The sequence below is a fragment of the Onychomys torridus genome, chromosome 3 (genome assembly GCF_903995425.1).
Source record: "Onychomys torridus chromosome 3, mOncTor1.1, whole genome shotgun sequence".
In the NCBI taxonomy this organism is placed as follows: domain Eukaryota; kingdom Metazoa; phylum Chordata; class Mammalia; order Rodentia; family Cricetidae; genus Onychomys; species Onychomys torridus.
Window position 1 is genome coordinate 800,601 of NC_050445.1, and position 21,290 is coordinate 821,890.

Consider the following 21,290-nt stretch of genomic DNA (forward strand, 5'->3'; position numbering starts at 1 on the left):
AAAGCAACTCGAGAAGGAAAAGGTTGGTTGCAGTTTACAAGCTCTAATTCATTAGAGAGAAGGCAGGGCAGGAGCTCAAGGCAGGAACCTGGATGCAGGAACTAACACAGAGAAGGAAGCTGCTTTCTGCTTCCTCTGGCTTGCTTGGGTACCTTTCTTCCAAAGCCCATGCCCGCCTCCCTAGGGATGGCACAGGCCCCCGTGAACTCGGCCTTCTGGTATCAATTAGCAATTAAGAAAATGCCTCTCAGACATGGCCACAGGCCAGTCTGTTAGGAGCAGTCATTTAGTTGAGGTTTCTTCCTCCCAGATGACTCTAGATTTGGGTCATGTTCACATCAGTAGTTCACCATGACAAGACCCAAGCTGGCCTTTCTGTTACATCTTCTGTCTGCAGCTCCCACAGCCTTCTGCCACACGGTGGCCCCCGAGGGCATCTCCAGAAAATCTGTGCCTGTGTGCTCATACGGCCCCTCCCTAAGCTTCCGTGTTCATCCTGTGAAGGGTGTTCTGGGCTCCCTCTTAGACTCTCCTGATGTGATACATGCTTCTAGAAACTTCTTTCTTCCCAGAAAATCAGGAAATCCTCCTACCAGGAAGATTGGGGGCCTAGTGAATCCTTGAATCTCCTTGTGTGGCTCCTGGCCCTCTTTAGGATTCACGTCCACTGGCCTGAGGCTAGAGATGGCCACTTCATCCCACAGAGGAGCAGCTGGAGGAAGCCAGGTGGAACGCAGAAGCTGTGAGACATCGACAGGACAGGGGGAAGGACCAAGGTATGTTTCGTGTGTGTGTGTGTGTGTGTGTATGTGTGTGTGTGTGTGTGTGTGTGTGTGTGTGTGTGTGCATTATCAAACTTTTGGGAGAATGTTTGGCCCACGGAAGGCAGCCTGCCCTGTGTCAGGTTTGATTTCAAGAGCACTGGAGCATTTTTTCCCAACCAAATCCAGACGGGGTGTAGCGTATACTTTCTAAGAAAGTATGTGGGGCAACTTCCTGCCAGGGGTCTGTCAGGGAGGGGTTCCTCCCCAAGGAGGAAGAAGAGGGCAGACTGGGAGGTTCAAGAGGCTGGCAGAGGGTGTCTCAGGAGTTGGTCTCCCAGGAGGAGGTCAGCACGTGCTACCGGGACTGTGGGTCTCCTGGAGAAGCAGATGCAGAATCCGTGTCCTAAATATTTTCTCTTCTAACACTTCCCAATCCTTGCACAGCAGACCCAGTTAGACGTGTAGAAGGAAGTCCAATTTAATCCAAAGTGGCCCTCACCTGCTAATCCTTTCTTACGTTGACTAACCTGCTGGTTAGGACTAAATTTCTTCTCCTACTGGGCTCCGGGGGGCCTCTCCGACCTCCTTTTTCTGTGACCACTTACCCTTTGATGTGGGATGAACCCCTGTGTCACAGAAGCTCCTCCCAATGGCTGAGCTCATGGTACCCTCAGGCTGCATCCTGGAAAGACTGAGAGGATTTATGTCCAACCTTAACTGCCGGTCCAGGGTGATGGTTGTGTCCTGGTGGAAACATTCTGCTCTCTGTAGCCAAGACCTCTGTGCCACTAGAGTGTAAGGTTTTGAGGACTGGAAGCAAATGTTTTGCTGATGCTGAGTGGTACCATTCTCACTTGACCTGTGCATTCCTGAACCATGAATCGTGGCTATGGCGAGATATGGCACTGTGTGCTTCCATATTACCAGGCCCATGTATAAAACGGTGGCCACTTTGTGCCTGAGCCCATTGGCTGATGATTGGGTGACTGGGGGAAGAGGATGACGGGCACCAACAGAATGGGTCATCCTATCAACTTGATGGCCAAGATCTTCCTTTGCTGAGGTCAGTTTTTGATGAACATTCAGTTCTTCTGGTTTTCTTCCATTCAGAGCCTTCCAGATACTTCTTCCAGACTAGCTTAGCACTGATTTCCCAGCCACGCTGTTTCCAAATCTACACCACCCAGCCACATTGGTGGCTGGAGCCCACATGTTGGTAATAGTTGCACATCTGACCATTTCTTCTTCTAGTGAAATGAATAAGGTGCACTGCTCAAAGCTCTGCCCATGGAGGGAATACCTTCCAACACTGTCCTCAAGAGACACCAAGCCTGGGACACAGTGCTTGAGCTGTCCTCTGCTGCTGGTGCCTACATGTTGTACAGAGTCGTCTGTCAAAGCCCAAGTCTCCCTTTGCTCTGTCAACTGATTGCAGGGGACTCAGCATGAGGTCACAGATTCTGGTCTTGAGAGAGAAGGCGGTGTAGTTGTATTAGGGGCATTGGGGCTACTGCTTCATGAAACCAGATCGTCCTTCTGATCACATAAGTTACACCTCCACAAGGATGGCATGCTGGTTGTCCAACTACCTGATGGCCTACTGGAGTCTTAGTGCATTATTTACTGGTATCATAAGATATCTGAGGTGGGTAAATCCAAGATCCGGGGGCCCATGCCTGGCAAAGGCCTTCATATTATGTTATACTATGAAGAAAAAGAGAAGGGTAGAGGGAGTGCATACGAGGCAGCGGGGGGGGGGGGGAAGTGGTGGTGCAAATTCACTTAAAATGATTTATTTGCTTTTGAAAAAACGTGTAGGGGTGCTCTGCCTGAATGCATGTTCGTGCACCTCATAATGCAGTGCCTGCAGAGGCCAAAAGAGGGAATCAGATCCTCTAGTACTGAGTTGCAGATGGTTGTGAGCCACCATATGGGTGCTTGGAACTGGACGCAGGTCCTCTGCAAGAGCAGCAAGTGCTCTTAACCACTGAGCCATCTCTCTCGCCCTACAAACTCACTTTTGTAAGGACTCACTCTCCTCATACGCTAACACACTCCCACCAGACTAGCATCTTCTGCTTGTGAGTACAGAGCTCTCGTGTCCTATCTTCTCTTCCTAGGTTCATCTCCCAACATCGCTGAATGTGGGATGAAGTGGCCAGCTTTGGCAGATGTGTTCAAACCCTAAAACCCTACCCCCAGAACTGTGAACCTGGGAAATCAAAACAAATGCTTCCAATGTGCATCAGCGAGACAGTACAAGAAAGACTTTCCTGTCTCAAAAGGGAGACACGGGTCAGAGTAGATAGAGACTCCGGTAGTCTAAGACCAACAGGACAGGCAACATTAAACCTAAAGGTTCTAGAACAGTCTACTCACATGCTGCCTCCAGGCCGAGCTCTGGGTTTGGCCTCAGAGACTCCAGTAGCCCCATCAAACAGCTTCTCCGAGATTAGCCTCGGCAGCAGCTCGCATGGGGAGTCAGACACACAGCCTCCCAAGCAGAGCTGTGCACTGTTACCTCACATCTGAGTCTCTGAGGTGGCCTTTCCTCCACAGCTGGTATTCTAAAGTGAGATATTTGACCATCACTTTTTTAAAAAAGAATAATTTATTTTTTAAGTGTTTTGGTGTGAAGATGTCAGATCCTCTGGAACTAGAGTCACAGATGGGTGTGAGCTGCCATATGGGTGCTGGAAAATTGAACCTGGGTCCATCTGGAGGAGCAGCCAGTGATTTTAACCGATGAGCCATCTCTCCGGCTCCCTGACCATTGCTTCTTTAGTGTTGTTATCTGGAGCCACTTTCAGGGAAAACTTAGCCTCAAACTGAAGGGGGCTCATGGTCATCAGAGAGGAATTGACTCCCGAGGAGTGTGCATGTACCTGTGGGTGTGGTGAAACTGCAGGTGCCAACACACACACACACACACACACACACACACACACACACACACACACACACACACACGCAGTAAAAGCACTACAAACAGGTGATTCTTCATTGATTGCCTTAAAATTTTTTTGTTCATGTTTTTCTTCATTTTTGAGATACGTTTGAGAAACATGTTATTGTTAGTGGATAAGAACTCCTCTGTGGAGACAAGTCATAGTGGAATTACATGAAGGAAGCACACATTTAGCAATGGCCACTTCGGAGAAGAGTTCACGGGGATTTCATGTTCCTCCTTAACATTTTCAGAGCACTCTGAGTCCTCTAGAATAAATATCACACCTTATAATTAGGACCATGTGGACCAGAGATGAGGCTTAGTTTGCAGAGTACTTGCCTGGGAGGCATGAAGCCCTTGGTTCAATCCTAACCCTAGGTAGGCTAGGCTAGAGGGTGAGAGAACTCAGGGTCTCTGCGTCTCCCAATCATGTGATTACAAGCACGTGCTTCCATTGAGCTCCGAGGCCTCACACTAGCAAGCGACCTTACAGCTGAGCTGCCTCCCAACCTAGTAGTTTAAATTCGCAGGGAACAGGAGGAAAGTTTTCCTGCTGTCCCTCTCCATTTTCCGGGAGGAGCACTGATGGGCTGCCCTTGTCTCAACAGCACCAGCTGGGACCAGAAGGATAAATTCAAGTGGAGCCAGGGAACATCCACACTGCGGCTCCTGATGTTAGGGAAACACGGTGCAGGCAAAAGCGCCACAGCAAACACCATTCTGGGTAAGGCCGTGTTCAAGTCCAAGTTCAGTGATCACGTGGTCACCAACCAGTGCCAGAGTGAAAGTGTGTCCCTGAAAGGGGAGCAGCGGGTCATTGTCATCGACACCCCGGATCTTTTCTCCTCCCTGGCCTGTGAGGAGGTCAGGCAGCGGAGTCTGAAGCAATGCTTGGAGCTCTCGGCTGATGGACTCCAAGTGCTGCTCCTGGTCACTCCCATTGGCCACTATACAGAGGAGGACAGAGAGACCATTGAGGGCATCCAGGGTGTGTTTGGCCCTAACGCCTACAGTCACATGATTGTGGTCTTCACCCGGGAAGATGAGCTGGGTGAAGACTCACTGAAGGACTACATTGTAAGCAAGAACTCTCTTAAGGCATTGCTTGAAAACATTGGAGGTCGATACTGTGCTTTCAACAACAAGGCAGACAAGGAGCAGCGGGAACAGCAGGTGTTCCGGCTCCTTGATATGATTAAGCAGTTAATGGTGGAGAGCCCGGGGCATCTTGTGCCCTTGAAAATGGAAGGCAATGGAGTCCAGGTAGGATTGGTGGGAGGAACATAACCCCAAATTAATGGACTGTCTTGTGTTTTACAGACATGATTTGTTTAGGGAGATGTATTTATATGCTCTAGGCCAGCATTTCTCAACCTGTGGGTCACGTTTGTGGGTTGAATGGCCCTTTCACAGGGGTCACATATTGATATTACATTACAATCCATAACAGTAGCAAAATTACAATTATGAAGTAGTGATGAAACTAATTTTATGGTCGGAGGTCACCACAACATGAGGAACTATAGTAAAGGGTCGCAGCGTTAGGAAGGTTGAGAACGGCTCTAGAGAATAGGTGGGGACATCAAACTGCTGAGTGTCAGCCTGGGGACTTTGGACTTAACTGGAAAGTTGATGGGAAACAGAATCCTTGTGTCATGTAACCCCCATGTTATTGAACACACTGGACTCTGTATAGTCTTTCTTCTGACTTCTCGAAAACCAAACAACAAAACACCTAGTCTTGGTTTTTCCCCACCTCTCTTTCTGGCTGTTCCAAAGACATTGGAGTCTTCTTCTAGTCTCTGGCTTCTGAGGTTGGTGTTCTCAGATCTCACTGGGCCCTTCTCGATTTCCTCACATTCACACCAGGAGACCCCCTACTTTGATGCCCTGGAGGACCATCTGCGGTCTTCGGTTCCCAAAGCAGCAGTCTTAGCTCAGCTTGGTTCTGCCGGGTCCGGCTCTGGAGGACTTTCACACTAATTCATCCTTGACCTGCTCACACTTGTCACCACCCCTTCAGTCTTCCTCCTCTCCACTCAGCCAGAGGTTGTATTGCTCCCCCAGAGTCTTAGCTCTCTGGTCAGGTCCAAGGAATCACCGAAGGTCTCGTGACATCAGCACTTCTGGAGTCCACCAACTTCTGTCTCTGCTACCATTGTCTGGTCCAGGGCTGCAGTCTTTCTTCTCTGTACTGTTTTAACCTAGCAACAATTTTCACTTCATTCACTTAGAGGCCCTATCTTCCACCCCATGTTACGTACAATCGCCAGCTGTTAACCACATTTAATTCTTTAACACGGAAGGGAAAGTGTGTTTGCAACCAAGGCGGTTACAGAAATGAAGACTTCCTGTGAAGAGCTGATACCCAACTGAGTAATTTATGCATAGACTCCAGGTCCTCATCAGTGGGGTGAGCAGGTGCATATCAGTACAGAAGATTCTGCAGGCAAGGGTCAAGCAGCAGGTGAGCCCTGGAACGATCTGCTCAGAGAGATGCCACCCAACTGATGACTAATGAGTCTTAGCAGGATGGGGGCAAGAGAGAAGTCAGCATTCACTGAGCATCTACTAAATGCCAGACTTACACACCACCAAGTATTTGTGTGAACTCCATGTAAAGGTGTTCTACAGATGAGGAAATGGGCTCATGACATCTTGTCTCCTGTGCTGATGTCTGTCTTGTGTTAGGATGGTCTTCTGTTCCCTGAGTGAGATGTGGTACAGGGATGTTAGCAAAGAGAAGGGGCTCAGAATGAGCTCCCATAAGAAAATCTTGCTTTAAATGCTCAGCAGCTTCTCACTGATCTTAAGATGAATCATAGTTCTTGACTCACCTTGGTCGCTTGCCCTGTGTCCTGCTTCCTATGGCTGGTCTCACTGGCTTTCCCTCTGCTCTCCAGTTAGGCTCATGGCCACTCTGGCACTGCCTTTGCCCCCCACCCTGCACCAGCTGTGCTCCGTGGCTGCATCCACTCAGTGTCAGCTCACTTCCTCTGTTCTCTTTGGCCTCCTGACTCTCTCAACCCTGCTTGGATCCTCAACTTCTCCACCCTCATAATGCCCCTTACATCAGTCACTACCAGCTCAAGGGGTTCCTGTAGATATATTTACAATGGCTACATCCCTACAAAGCCCATGAGGATAGAAAACATCTGTTAATCTGTCATAAAACAGATGTCATAAGATGCCCCTGGGATTTGCTGTGGAGATAAATGAGATGCTTAAAAAGTTGTTAATAAATAGATTTATTAGCTGTTATTATTAAGATGTATGAGGATTAGAGGAATTATGAATTTTAAGGATTTCAGGGAGCTGTAGAGATGGCTCAGTGGTTAAGAGCATTTGCTGCTCTTGCAGGAGAACCTGAGTTCAGTTTCTAACATCCATACAGTGCTTACAACCATCTGTAACTCCAGTTCCAGATCTACCACCTCTTCTGACTTCCACAGTCATTGTACACATGTGGTTTGCATACATACATGTAGGCAAAACACTTACACATGTCAAATAAAAATGGTAAATAAATCTTTTAAAAATATTAAGGATTTCAGCAATCCAAAGGGAAGGATATATAAAGATCCCTACCTCAGCCAGCATCTTTTAAAATAGCAAAACCAGAGATAACCCAAAAGATCCACCACTGAGAGGATGGCTACACCATTTGTGTATGTTCATAGTATAGGGTAGATTGTACCAACTAAAAGGCGTCAGGTAGCTCCATCTTTATTAACTTGTACAGGTGTGAAGTTTATGATACCAAGCAGAGTGCTGAGCAGGAAGCTCTGTGAGTCTCTCCTATGTGTGTGAATACTTGCGCATGTTTCTATAAAGACAGAGAAATACAGAAGGATATGTAAGCACTGACAGCTGTCACTTTTCCTAGGGGTTGGAAGATTATTAATTTTTATATCATGCATAGCATATTTACAATAAAGCAATGAGAAAGAGATAGATGAGAGATAGGAAGGGAAGGAAGGGGAGGGAGGGAGGGAGAGAGAGAGAGAGAGAGAGAGAGATATATCAAATGCATTAAAGATGTTGGTGAGAACAGGTAGGGAAGCAGAGGCAGGCTCTTCCAGTTGGCATGAGCTTTAAGAGGTAAGGTTAGAATGTAGCTCAGGAAGTTTCTAAGGATAGCCCAAGACTGAAAGGATTGTTTTCATGTTAATTATGTGTTTGATTTTCCACACCTGGTGAAATATTATCAATTTAACTTCATGTCAGAGGCTCCTTCACAATCCTGGGGAGCAGCAAGGGTACTGGAAAAGCTTCCATCTCTGGGAACCTGCTCAACAGCATCAGTGAGTTTGGAAAGCTGGACAGGTGCACAGAGGAAATCCAGGACAGTGACCTTACTGTGACCACTTCCTAATCAGCAGATATTCTGTCTCCAATTGTATCTCCATTTGCTATTGTGCAGAAAATGATCTTCTTTGGCCATGTGTATGTCATTTCCCCCTTTATTCTCTAGGTTTGTGGGAATAGAGCTCCATATGAAGAAGGAGACAATCTGTGTGGTAAGTAGATCACTTAAACACTTAGACTCATGTCTATATTCTCCAAATGCACTGCCCAGCCAAAGGAAAGTGGAAAACTAATGAATCAGAAACAAAAGGTACATAGAGACCCAGTATGAATGGGTGTCCATACCTTTTCCCAGAGGACGTGTTGGCTCAGCACAGCAGCAGCAGGCAAAGTGCTGGACACTGTGGTGTCCCCCGCCTCCTCTGTATGGGTGGAGCCAGCCTTGCTTTCCACAGCTTTCCCCCAACTCTGTTTCTTCTTCCTGATCATGGCTCTAGCATTCCTGATTGGAGACCAGGAAACACTCCTCACGGATGACACTAGCTCGTAGCATCTTTGTACAGACTTCTGTTAGTTGTGTGTCCTATGCAGCAACACAGGTCAGTACACAATAATAAACAGAATGTCTACAGTGAGGGCACACAAGGCTTATGAAGTCACAGATGCATTTTTGGCTTATTTCTGGGTCAGTCCTGTGTAAGAACTGAAAAATCTCACAGTGAATCTCACTGACAACATCCTTTCCTCATGAAGTACTGCAAAAAAAAAAAAAAAAAAAAAAAAAAAAAAAAAAAAAAGAGTCAGTTATGAAGTTTAGTAATAATAATAATTGAAGCTAACATTGTGGGCTAGGAACTAATATACATGTACTTCAGTCCTCAAAGTCTATAAAATTATATGTATAGCATATGTACAGTTTATAATATCTTGGCAAGCATTCTTTTTCATAAGAACCATGGAGTGAAGATGTCTTATCAATGTACTGATTTGACAGGCCTTGGGATTAAAAATTCAGTGAATGCCGGTTAGTACAAACCCTCAGGAACATGTATGTGCCGACAACTGATCTAACACAGTGAAGACACCACATCCTGGGGGCGGGAGAGAACTTTCAGTGGCATGTGACTTGCACTAGGTGGTTCTGAGGAAGTCAGGCAGGCTTTGGACTGGGTGCTAGAAAGCAATGGGGCACAGCTAGAAACTTTAGAGTGTTTTTTTTAAATCCTCAGGATAGTGAGGTTAGAGAGAAGCCACAGCTGTCCTTGCAGTCAATAGAGGGATAGTTTGGAACTGTTGGCATGCTGCATGTGGTCATGCAGTGCTGGCACTGCCCTGGGACTGATAGCAGGCCGCTGTCTTCTTTCCCAGCACCCACTTCTATTCACTGCACTATATGGGCTCTCTGTATTGAAGGAGCCCTCATTGGAAAGGAAATAACAAATGGAATGATACACTTTTGTTTGCTTTGTTTTCTTGGGGAGGAAGTTTGCAAGACAGTGGGTTTCTGTGAGGGTTTTTTCATAGGCCCTTTGTTATTGGCTAATCCTCCTCCTAACCCATTGTCCCCCCAATATGCACACCCCTTCCTTCTTAAACTCCTCTACTCTTGTCTACTTTCCTTCTGCCTATGTTCTATCACTCCTGCCTCCGCAAGGAAACCTGCCCTCATACCCTCCCCGTCAAACAAGCAGGGCTGTGAAGTTCAGGTTGGATCCGCATACAGAAGAGAACACGAGGCATCTGTCTGGCCCTGGGTTGCACCACTCAGTATAATTATTCTTATCTATTCTTCTGTAAACTTCAGGTTTCTTTGTAGCTGAATAATATTCCACTGTGTATGTGTAGCACATTTTCATTATCAATTCAATAGCTCAGCTTCACCCATTTCTTAGCTATTGTGAATGGAGCATCAATAATCACAGATGAGCAGAGATCTCTGCAGTGTGGTATAAAGTCTACCGGGTTTATGTCAGGAGTGGACTAGATGGGGCAGAGGGTAGTTTTCTTTCTCTCTCTTTCTTTCTTTCTTTTTTTTTATTTTTTTTTGTTTTTTGTTTTGTGCCTTTCCTGGAACTCGCTTTGGAGAACAGAATGGCCTCGAACTCACAGAGATCCACCTGCCTCTGCCTCCCGAGTGCTGGGATTAAAGGCATGCGCCACCACCACCTGGCTCTTTCTTTCTTTTTTAAAGGAATTTCTAGATTGAATTCCAAGGTGTCTATACCACTTTTTACCCCCAAAGTAAATGAAGGTTCATTCCCTTTCCCTCATATCCACACCAGCATTTGATGTCATTTGTATTCTTGATATCCATTCTGACTAGGATTACAATCCTCTTTAAGTAAAGGCAAATGCATGGTACTTGGCTTGTGTGGTTGTGGGAGCAGTCTGGGGGAACTCTTGAGAAGCAGTCCTATTTGTATGGAAACCTGAATAAGCAGCGTGTGTGAACACTAGATTGAGGAGCTCTGTCCTGTGTGCAGAGCATGAGGGCAAGGAGGAAGTGTGTGGGAGTAGGATTCAAAGTCTGCCTCAAGTTTTCCTCTGCCAGGAACCCTCCGTAGCTGCTCTTTGCCTGTCAAGTTGGCAGAGACTGCCTGGGTGGTATCTTCTCTCACCCTTTCAACAGCTTGGGCATTCTACCCTTGTGTGCCCTGAGAGTCAGAAGGGAACATGTCCAAAGGGATATAGCAAGGACTCATTATTTTGTTTTCTAGTTCTATCCAGACATAATTTTATTCTTCTTTATAGCCAAATATATTATACACACACACACACACACACACACACACACACACACACACACACATATTAGACTGAGATAATGAAAATGTGGTACATATACACAATGGACTATTATTCAGCTACAAAGAAAACTGAAGTTCACAAATTAAATAGATAAATTATATTAAATTGATAAAATATACACATATATAATATATGTCATATTTGTGAGTGAGTGTTCTCATTTGTATATGTGTACATGGGTATGTGCATGTAAGTGTGTGAACATGTTTGTGTATTGTGTAAATATGCAAGCCAGAGGACAACACTGTGTATCACTTTAGACACCATGCACTTTTTTATTGAGACAAGATCTAGTCCTGGCCTGGCACTCACCCTATGGACAAGACTACCCAGCCAAAGTGCTCTAGGGATCTACCTATCTCTTCCCCCACAGGGCTGGGATTCCAAGTGTGCACCACCATGCTTGGATTTTTAATTTTTTACATGGGTTCTAGACATTGAACTAGACTCCTCACTATTACAAGGGCAAGTTGTTTGGTAACTGAGCTGTCTCCCTAGACCCCATATCACATTTTCTTCATTTAACTGTTGATTGTTTTTAGGCTAATTATTATATTGTAAATAATGCAACAATAAATACAAATGGTCAAGCATTTATTTTGTGTGTTAATTAGAAAGTTAGTACAAAAATAATATCCTCTCCTATAGGAGTCTGTTGGAATCCAGTTCTGACCTGTTGAAGGGTTCTTGGGTGGAGGAGAGAGGAATGAGAAAATGTTATGTAGAAAGATAGTGACAAGGAGATAGAGAGAGCCATGGGATAGCTTTGGGAGGGCCCTAGGTCAATATCCAGTCACCCTTTGGTTTATTCAAAAGGGCTTTTTTTCTCATGCCAAGGGGAGAGGCAAAAGACCTCTTGCAAGACCAAAGCACAATGTATAGCCAACTGTAGACCCTTCAAAACACCTGGTAAACATGCCTGTGGTCAAATAATCTCATTATGCAGCCCTGCTGGGTAAGGCAAGCCCAGATTCTCTGACCCTAAGTACTGTCTCACTAGATAGTTTCTGTGCCCCCCCTCTGGATAACAGCAGTTCTCACAGCCTCCTCCCATAGATAGCCACTCCCAAGACTCCTATAAACATAGATTAATTTGCCCTGTTCTGAACTTCAGATAATGGTGTCATACAGAACATCAGTTGTGTGTCTGGCTTCTTCCACTTAGCATGCTTCTACATTTCATAGATGTTTAAAAGAAAATAAACAACAACTGAGTGTTTTATTGTGTGGGTTTAAGGCTAAGGGGCATTTTATAATCAGATTGTCACAGCCCTTGCCTTAGTCCATGACCTCATGTTATAATAACTTACTTTAGAAGACTGAGGGTCAGTGGAAGCTCAGTTTGGCACAGTAATTCTCCTGGAAAATCTTGGGTTTCCCGTATTCCTTTTTGTTCATTCCTCCTTCCCATGCTTTCTACCTGGGTAACTGGTTCTCCCTGAGATTAGAGTCCTGCTCAATGAAGCTTTCTAGAACAGGTCACATCTGTACTCAACTACAGGAGGAGACACTGGATCTATTTTTATTTTTCTTGTCTCACAGGTCCAGAGAAGAAACAGCCTCATATTATAGGACCTGATCAGGATGTAGAGATGGCAGAACTGAGGGTCCTCCTCATGGGGAAGCGTGGTGTTGGGAAAAGTGCAGCAGGAAACAGCATTCTGGGGAAGCGGCCCTTTAAGACTGAACTCAGTAAGCAGGGAGTCACCAAGGACTTTACATGCCACAGCAGGGTCTGGAACGGGAAGAAAGTTCTGGTCATTGATTCTCCAGAGATCTCATCGTGGAGTCCTGATGCAGCTGATATCAAGAAGCACACTTTTCTAGGTCCCCACGCCTTCTTGCTGGTGACACCACTCAACTCTTTGATAAAGAGTGATGACAAAATGTTCAACCAGGTCAAACACATTTTTGGAGAAAAATTCACCAAGTTCACAATTATTCTCTTCACCAGAAAAGAAGATTTGGAGGGTCAGGATCTAGAAGAATTTATAGAGAAAAATAGTGATCTCCACAATCTCACCATGAAATTTGAAAAAAGATACATGGCTTTCAACTACCGGGCGACTGGGGAGGAGGAGCAGAGGCAGGTGGACAAACTCCTGGGCCAAGTCGAGAGCATGGTGAAGTACAACAGCAACAGGCCCTGCATCTTCCGAGAGAAAGGTATGGCCGAGCGTAAGAGATGGCTGTGCAGCTGGTGCTCGGGTATGAGGCATGACCTAGAGCTATTACTTTCTGAAGGAAGTGGAGAGGGTGAGAAAAGGTCCAGGCTGGGAGTGTAGCTCAGTGCTTACCCAGAATGCACTAGGGTTGATCCAACTAGCCATGGTGGTCTATGACTGTAGTCCCAACCCTTGGGAAGTAGAGTCAGGAGGACCAGAAGTTCAAGCTCATTGGCTGAATGGTGAGTTCAAGGGCAGTCTGGCTTAAATAAGACCCTGTCTCAAAAACCAACTAGCAGGTGCGTACTTTTGTCTCTTCTTCAAATTATCCTAAAGTTATGAGGGTTTTTTTTTTGTTTTGGTTTTGTTTTGTTTTGGTTTGGTTTTTCAAGACAGGGTTTCTCTGTGTAGTTTTGGTGTTCTGGATCTCGCTCTGTAGACCTGGCTGGCCTAGAACTCACAGAGATCTGCCTGGCTCTGCCTCCCAAGTGCTGGGATTAAAGGTGTGAGCCACCGCCGTCCGGCAAGTTATGAGTTTTTTATGTCCACTCTCACAGCTGGTTTTTAATTCCTTTCCTGACCCCTATCCCACCTCTCCAGCATGGAGACCTCTCCCAGTCTGCTGCTGCTAGGACTCAGCACTCAGCTCAGTGATGACAGTTTCAGGTCACTGGCTTGCTTTTCTGTTCTCTTAACCCAGAGCTCTCTCTGGGTTATTTATTCTCCACTGCTTTGGAGATGGGAAACTATAAGAAAGTGTAAATAGGGCTTAGAAGATGACTCACTTGCCTAACAAGCATGAAAACCTTAGTTTGATCCCCAGAACCCTTGTGAAAAAAGCCAGGCAGGGTGGTGAATGCTGCACTCCTGGTGCTGGATCAGATGGATCTCTGAGATTTGCTGGCCAGCCATCCTTACCTACCAATCAAGTTCCAGGCTAGTGAGAGACTCTGTCTCCAAAACCAAGGTAGACTGTGGCTGAGGGATGACGGCTGTGGCTGTCCTCTGGCCTCTCCACGCATACCGTAATGCGTATGTATACCTGCATAGACACGTGCATCTAAACACACGAACACCCTTATATACATGCACTGGGAAAGTGAAAAAACAGAGCCAGAGAGTTAGGAGCTAAGGTATGACAAGGACAGGGAGCCTGAATGCTTGTGGCATATGGGTAGCATGTGGCATTAGATGAGGTGATTCCAACTCTTACCTGTTGAGAAAGGACTGCCCACTCTGTCGGTACTGCCTGCTCTACTGACCTCATCTGAGATCTTCCCCATTTCCACTTGTCTGTTCTCTTCGGACTCAGATGTTCTTACCCAGGAAGATCAATACCACAAATGGGTGTCCCTGTTTATTGACCCTTCACATTCCCCTGGAGGGCCAGGTTCCGGGAGCCACCTAAATAAGTACAGGGGAATGGGAAGGCCAGGAGGGAGTGTGTAGAAAAACTTGAAACAGGTTTTAGAGAACAGGTAGGGTTTGGATGGCTGGGAAGAAAGGAAAGACATCACAGAGAGTATACTGGCAGCTTCAAGAAAAGAAATAGGGCTGGGCGGTGGTGGCGCTTGCCTTTAATCCCAGCACTTGGGAGGCAGAGCCAGGCAAGATCTCTGTGAGTTTGAGGCCAGCCTGGTCTAGAGAGAGAGATCCAGGACAGGCACCCAAACTAGAGAAATCTTGTCTCAAAAAAACCAAATAAAAAAAAGAAGAAGAAAAACAAAAGAAAAAGGACCCACTAGGCATGCATGCCTCTTAGGAGGAGATGAGGGTGGTTTTGATGGCAACAGGGTTTCCAACTGCAAGAAGGTTGGATCAAATCTCAGAGACTTGGCAACTGAGTCTTTTCTAAGTACAGAAGTAGGGATTGGATGCAGAGCTATGGGACTGGGTTCAGCATGAGTAGCTCAGCAGTTGTTCCTGGAAGGAAGACCAAGGTGGGCTTTCCTCCCTCTGGTTTGAGGTAGTCATGGTGACTTGACAAGGAGTTCATGATGGAGGACCACTGAGAAGAGATGGTGAAGTGCAAGGGCACCAGGAGCATCCAAAAGAGTAAACATAATGAGCTCTCCGCACCTGCAAATACTATTCATAGGGACCTTCTCTCCCATCACCAACACCATTAAAGAACAGTCTTGTTGGACATTTATTTTACCTAGGAAGTTCCTTTGGCTCATCATTGAAAGACATAGTAAGGTTCATCATGCTTTTAATGAATTTTAGTATGAGATAACCAACACAACTGGTAATCATTGATAGAATATGTGATTGTTTTTTTTCCCTGAAAATCCAATTGTATAGACTAGATTTTCAAATACTGCAAAGACATTTTGCTATGGTTATTAGGAGCTGGCAACAGGGAGTCTTAGTCACCGTAGGAACACGGAAGATAGAAATGAAATGTGTGGACTAGACCCAGCAAAGATAAGAGGCAAAGATAAGGCCACTGTCTCTTATAGGTACCAGGGATTAAGAAGAGGTCCTGGAGAAGGGAGCAGGGTAGACTCAGAGATAGGAGATATGCTATGTTCATAGGTGAGCAGTGAGCAGAGCATTGTCCAAGTCCCTCTGTTGTGTTCATAGACCACATGAACCGGGCAAGCCAGTCTCATGTGTGTGTGTGTGTGGGTGGACCTGTGGGTGAGGGCTGGTGAGCTCAACAATGAAACTAGTGCTGTGAATAACTCGGGAAGATGAGTTCTGCATCATTCCACTGTCATGAGTCTTTCCCCATTTCCTCTGCAACAGAACTCTTAAACATCATCCTCTTAGGAAGGAGTGGGACCGGAAAGAGTGCAACTGGGAACACTATCTTGGGGAGACCTGCCTTCCTGTCTCAACTCGGAGCTCAGCCTGTCACCAGAAGAAGCCAGAGTGGGAGGAGGACAGTGGACTGGCAGGATATTGTGGTTGTGGACACTCCATCATTCAGCCAGTTGCCCGAGATTCAAAAGGACCCTTCCAGGATAGAGGAGGAGGTCAACTACTGTTTGTCTCTCTGTGAAGAAGGAATGAAGGTTTTCGTCCTGGTAGTCCAGCTGGGTCGGTTCACCCACGAAGATGAGGCAGCAGTGGAGCAACTGGAGGCCATTTTTAAGGAAAAAATTATGATTGTGCTGTTTACACGGAAGGAGGACCTAGGGGATGGGGACCTTCATGACTATGCTAGTAATACAAAGAACAAAGCCCTTAAAAGAATACTTAGAAAGTGTAAGGGGCAAGTTTGTGCCTTTAACAACAAAGAAACTGGTCAAGGCAGGGAGACCCAGGTGAAAGATCTGTTGACAATAGCCAATAATCTCAGACAGAACTATGGTGAGCAATCATATTCAAGGGTGGTTTTGGACCAGTTTAAAACAGTAGGCCAACAAATTTCTAGTTTTTTTTTTAAATGATGAGCTCAAGCGAGCAATTAAAAGGTCTGGGGACACAGGGATGCCATCAGACAGAGGTGGGTGGGATGAGGGATGGCATGACTGGAGGGGTGGTTCCCCTCAAAGGAAGTTCATGACTTTGAAGGTTGAGGGATAAACGCATCTCATGTTGGATGTAGGTGTTTGGATGAATAAATGGTCAAGTTAGGCCAGGCAGTAGAGCATTAGAGGATGAAGAGAATACAGGAGAGAATATGGGAAATGTTTTGAAAATCAAGATGATATGATGGGAAGGTTTTAACTTTTACATAGTACAATTACATATAACAAAACAATTATCAAGCAAGAATTACAGTTACAATATTAAAGAAGATATCCTATCTATCTTATATTTGTGAGTCTAAGGTTTTATATCTAACTTACCTTTTATCATAACTGAGAAAATTATAACTATCTAGTCTTCAACCACATCAAAGACCTCAGAAGGATATAATATTACCTGAGAACCGGGAGAAGGATGTAAGCATTTTTCAGGAGTCTTGCAAGAGTAGACAGAGACAGCTGGCAGCCTGGACAGTCACCTAATGTTCCTTTGTAAAGTTGGGGCATCTGTCGTCAGCCCACAGGGCTAGAGTCTCTTGGTCACTTCTCTCAGTGTCCTGTAGAATGTCTGGCAGTTTCCTCTGCAAAGCAGGAACCTGAAGGACCATTTTGTCAAGCAAAGTTCAGTGGTCACCTTTCTATGGGTCCTGCATGTCCAGTTGATCGAGCAGTCCAGGCAAGAACAGTTTCTTGTCCAAATGGCTATTTTTGCCAAGGTGAAGATAAACTCCATATGAAGTGTCTTCAATGCCCATCCTCCTCTCTGAAGTAAATCAGTGCTGCCAGGAGCAGACATGTCTCACTGTCCAGAAAGTCTAAATTTTAAAAGTATTTTAAATGCCATATTCTGTAGGTCTTTGAAGTATTTGAAGATTACCTATCTGTCTGAAATATCTCTATGTACATCTAGAAGACTTAACTAACATGTCTACGAGTATGATTATCATAGATGACTAATTATTAATCTATTTTTAATTATCCATTTCAATTTAAAATGAGCTATACAAACATAATACCTTAAACACAATTAGAAATATACACACAGTATAACAAAATTAACTTTAAGTTTGTATCAATAGACTAAAATCTATACCAATGTAAAACATTTTAAACAAGTTGTTGCTCTTTAGAAGTAAGTTCCTTAATCTACCCTTTCATCCTATTATATCTGTATCATATCCCCTTTTCTTTTTTAGAAAGAGATCTCATTTATAATCAAACTGCTTTAAATAAAAATATTGTTTTTTCTCTGTCCCACACCAGAGGGCTCTTCTGATTTAGGACACAAGAATCTCTTAACCTTTTCTTTTAACAATATGTCTGGGTTTAGAGAAGGAGTGAGCCAATTCCATCTCCAAAGCCAACTTGATAATTTTGGGAATGTGGGCGTAGTTTCTCTTACTACTTCCTGCTGGAGTGGGGCGCTGTATCTTATGGGGACACAAAGAAAATTTTAGGATTATGGAGTAGTCCATTAGGGTGAACCTCTGAGCCAGTTGCCTTGAAAGCATTCTGGATATCAGATCATCTGGGCCATGGTGTCATCGGAGACCTTTCAGGTGGTCTTGGCTGATCAAACCTGATGTATCTTAATCTGGAACAAATCCACAGCCTCTGGCTTTCTGTGGAAACAAAAGCAGAGACTCTTTTCCAAAGCAACATATCCTTATATCCAAATTTTGAAGTCAAGGTATCTTTAAAATTTACATACTTGTTTAACTCAATAGCTTTTACGATCAAATCTTTTTCTGCAGTTAAAAATCCCAAAGACAACATAAACCAGATTCTCTGTGTAATATCCATCTTTGTAAGACTGAAATGCCACTGTGGCTGCTGGCTCCACCCACCTCAGTTTCCCAACATGGTGGTGGTACAGTGTACCAACAGCTCTGGGTCTGGAGCCATGTGTACCATCAACTATCAGAAGCAGTTCTATCAAAGCAGTGCATAACCCAGAAACTTTTTTTATTTTTTTTAACTAGCAAAGGCTAAATCTACCACGCAGCAGAGTAAAGTGCCACTTGTAGACTCCTCATTCCTGCCACACTGCAGGTCAGATGCACACGCCAGGAACCCGCCATAGTAGCTCAAACCGGCAGGCTGCTGCTAACTAGAGAGAGACAATTAGGAAGCTGTTTTTAGCTCTGTCTTAGAATCTTTTTTCTCAGGTTTTAGGTGGAAATTCTTGCCAACACGTTGGACGCCATTTGTAGTTAGAGTTTTCCTGCCTGGCCCATAGTCAGGACAAATCTCTCTCACCCGCCAGTCCCATAGTCGCTCAGACCCAACCAAGAAAGCACACAGAAACTTATATTGCTTACAAACTGTATGGCCGTGGCAGGCTGTTTGTTATCTACCTTTTCTATCTTAAATTAACCCATTTCTGTTAGTCTATACTTTGCCACATGGCTTGTGGCTTACCAGTGTCTTTACATGTTGTTTCTCAAGGCGGCGGCTGGCGGTGTCTCTCCCCAGCCTTCTCCATCCCAGAATTCTCTTTCTTCTCTCTTGTCCCGCCTATACTTCCTGCCTGGCCACTGGCCAATCAGAACTTTATTTACACAGAGCGATATCCACAGCAATGGGTCAAAACCATTTCAGCAGTGTAGGCTGAACAGAGTCAGGACTGACACCATGACCAAGACTCAGGTTAACATTGAGCCCCAAGAACCCTGAGAACCAGAGGATCTGGGCAGGTCCACACACAGGGACAAGCCCAGCATTCTTGGGCATGGCAGAAAGTGGATGTGAGCATCAGCATTCCAACTTCATTCTGTCTTTGTGCCCAGCCTCACTGGTGTGTGACCCTGATTCATGGTGTTCTGGGCATGGCTGAGAAGATCTACTGGAAGTTGCTTGAGGTAGACAGCATGTGAAATGAACAATATGAAACCTTCAAGGTGTATTAAGGGTCAGGCATTTTAAATATCGGCTACTTTCATGTGTACCTTGAGAATATATATATATGTGTGTGTGTGTGTGTGTGTGTGTGTGTGTGTGTGTGTGTGTGTTTAGTTAGCTTCAAGATTAACCTATTGGTAGGATAATGAAGTTTGCAAATTGATATGTTTTTTGATATTATACTTTATCTTAGCCAAAAGGCCAAGAAGTGATTCCACTATAATTGAATGCTACATATGTCTTAACATGGTAATGTCTAGAAAATGTATGTGTAAATATATTGAGTTGAATCAGATAATAAAGATTAATTTGATTATGACTTTATGCTTTCCTTCTGACAGCATTTTCTTGTTTAGGTAAAGAACCAAATTTCATAAAGAGGCCACTGAAATGTTTATGTACTTTGGCCAAGGTGAGTTTTTTCTGGTGCCTGGGGATCTTTCAAATGAGTGACAGTCACTTGTATGACAGGCCTTTGCCAGCTCTGGGGTTGTCTGCCCTAGACATTTTACCAAACCAAGGAAAAAAATGAATGGGAACAGCCAAGAACCAGGAACAGGAGGATTGAGGTCTGTAGATAGTTGTGCCTCTTCCCTGAGATTCCCTTCTGTTTGAGGGCAGTCACACATCCCTGCTAGCTACTTCAAGTCGAGCAGGTGACACTTGGAGCTGGACATAGTCAGGGATGCACAGGATAAGCAATGTGGCACATTCTTATTGTAGGCTCTAACATACACACAATATTTCTTTAGGTCCATTTCTGGGTGGAGCAGTGATAGTGCTGTCAGTTGCTCTGACAAGCACGTGGAAAGAGACAGGAGGGTTGGAGGTTTATAAGGGGGTGCTTGTATAGAACAGATGATGGTGAGTAGAATAGGCCGGGAAGGCTTTGGGCCTGGTGCCATCCATGTGCCCTTGAAGGGAACACAGAAGGGCAGGAAACTGGCAGAGCCTGTGACAGCTTACAAGGAGCTTCACAGTGTAGACCGCTTGGTCACAAGTCCTGCTCTGGAGACACATTAGTGTCTCTGCTGGGCTCAGCTTGACACTAGGAACTTCCTGGGAAGAGCATGGCTTCATGGCAAAAGCTGAGGTGTGTCCTGAAAGTATTGGCTTTGGTGGCTGCCAGCTAGATGTATGCCTTGATCTGAGTAATAGCTTTCTTCTTGGAGAACATTTGAGGCCATTGCTATTGGAATGCTCCATGTACATTCACTGCCTACATGTGTCTAGGAATCTCTTTTTTCAGGATTTGGCTTTTCCCAGGGAAACTGAAAAAAGATTTCCAGGCTGAACTGCAGTCTTTGGCCCTGCATTCTACTTGTCTGAGACTACAATTGGCTCCAGGTACCCTCCTCCCCAGCTCCCTGTTCTCAAAGCCACTCACCTGCTTTCACCTTTGTTCATGTTGGTACTTCCTGTTGGTGTGACAAAATCACCACTCCTGAGGGATTAGAAAGGTCCCTGGTGACCATAGCCCTCCTAGGCTGAGGTGGCTGTCCTTGCCCATTCATCAGAGGCAGTTGGTCCCAGGATGGAGGGCCACATATATTCCTCTGTGCCTGTTGTTAAATGGCTAAATGACTTCCTCTCACTGTCCAGGACCAGTTCATCCCACCAGGATGAGGTTTTTCTTCGTGTCTGCTTATTTGTGAATACAAGGAGGCCACAGTGTCCAGGTGGCACCCATAACTCATCCGTCAATGGGACTGATTAGTTCCTCCACCCCTGGCTGTGATCAAACACATGGTAGCCATAAGGAGAGAAGGGAGAAGGGAGAGAAAGAAGAATTTATTCTGGCTCATAGTTTGAAAGTACAGTCCATTATTATCAGAGCAGGTAAGAATATGAGGCAACTGATCACATCTTGACCAGGATTAGTAAGCAAAGAATGATGCATAGTGTTGCTCAGATC

At 45.1% G+C, this 21,290-nt stretch overlaps 1 protein-coding gene across 1 annotated transcript; it reads left to right on the forward strand.

Annotated features, from left to right (window-relative positions):
• Positions 1 to 511: 511 nt before the first annotated feature.
• Gimap8 (GTPase, IMAP family member 8) lies at positions 512 to 16,657 on the forward strand. Its single transcript, XM_036180290.1, has 5 exons — positions 512 to 776; positions 4,323 to 4,977; positions 8,189 to 8,234; positions 12,373 to 12,996; positions 15,747 to 16,657. The coding sequence occupies exons 1-5, from the start codon at positions 685 to 687 to the stop codon at positions 16,391 to 16,393; spliced, it is 2,064 nt and encodes a 687-aa protein (XP_036036183.1). The 5' UTR covers positions 512 to 684; the 3' UTR covers positions 16,394 to 16,657.
• Positions 16,658 to 21,290: the final 4,633 nt, after the last annotated feature.

Bases quoted from the DNA above. Each gene is read 5' to 3' on its own strand.
- Gimap8 (XM_036180290.1), top strand. From the start codon at position 685: ATGGCCACTTCATCCCACAGAGGAGCAGCTGGAGGAAGCCAGGTGGAA. The intron at 8,235-12,372 runs GTAAGTAGATCA...CTTGTCTCACAG, and splicing joins AGAAGGAGACAATCTGTGTG to GTCCAGAGAAGAAACAGCCT. The intron at 12,997-15,746 runs GTATGGCCGAGC...CCTCTGCAACAG, and splicing joins CTGCATCTTCCGAGAGAAAG to AACTCTTAAACATCATCCTC.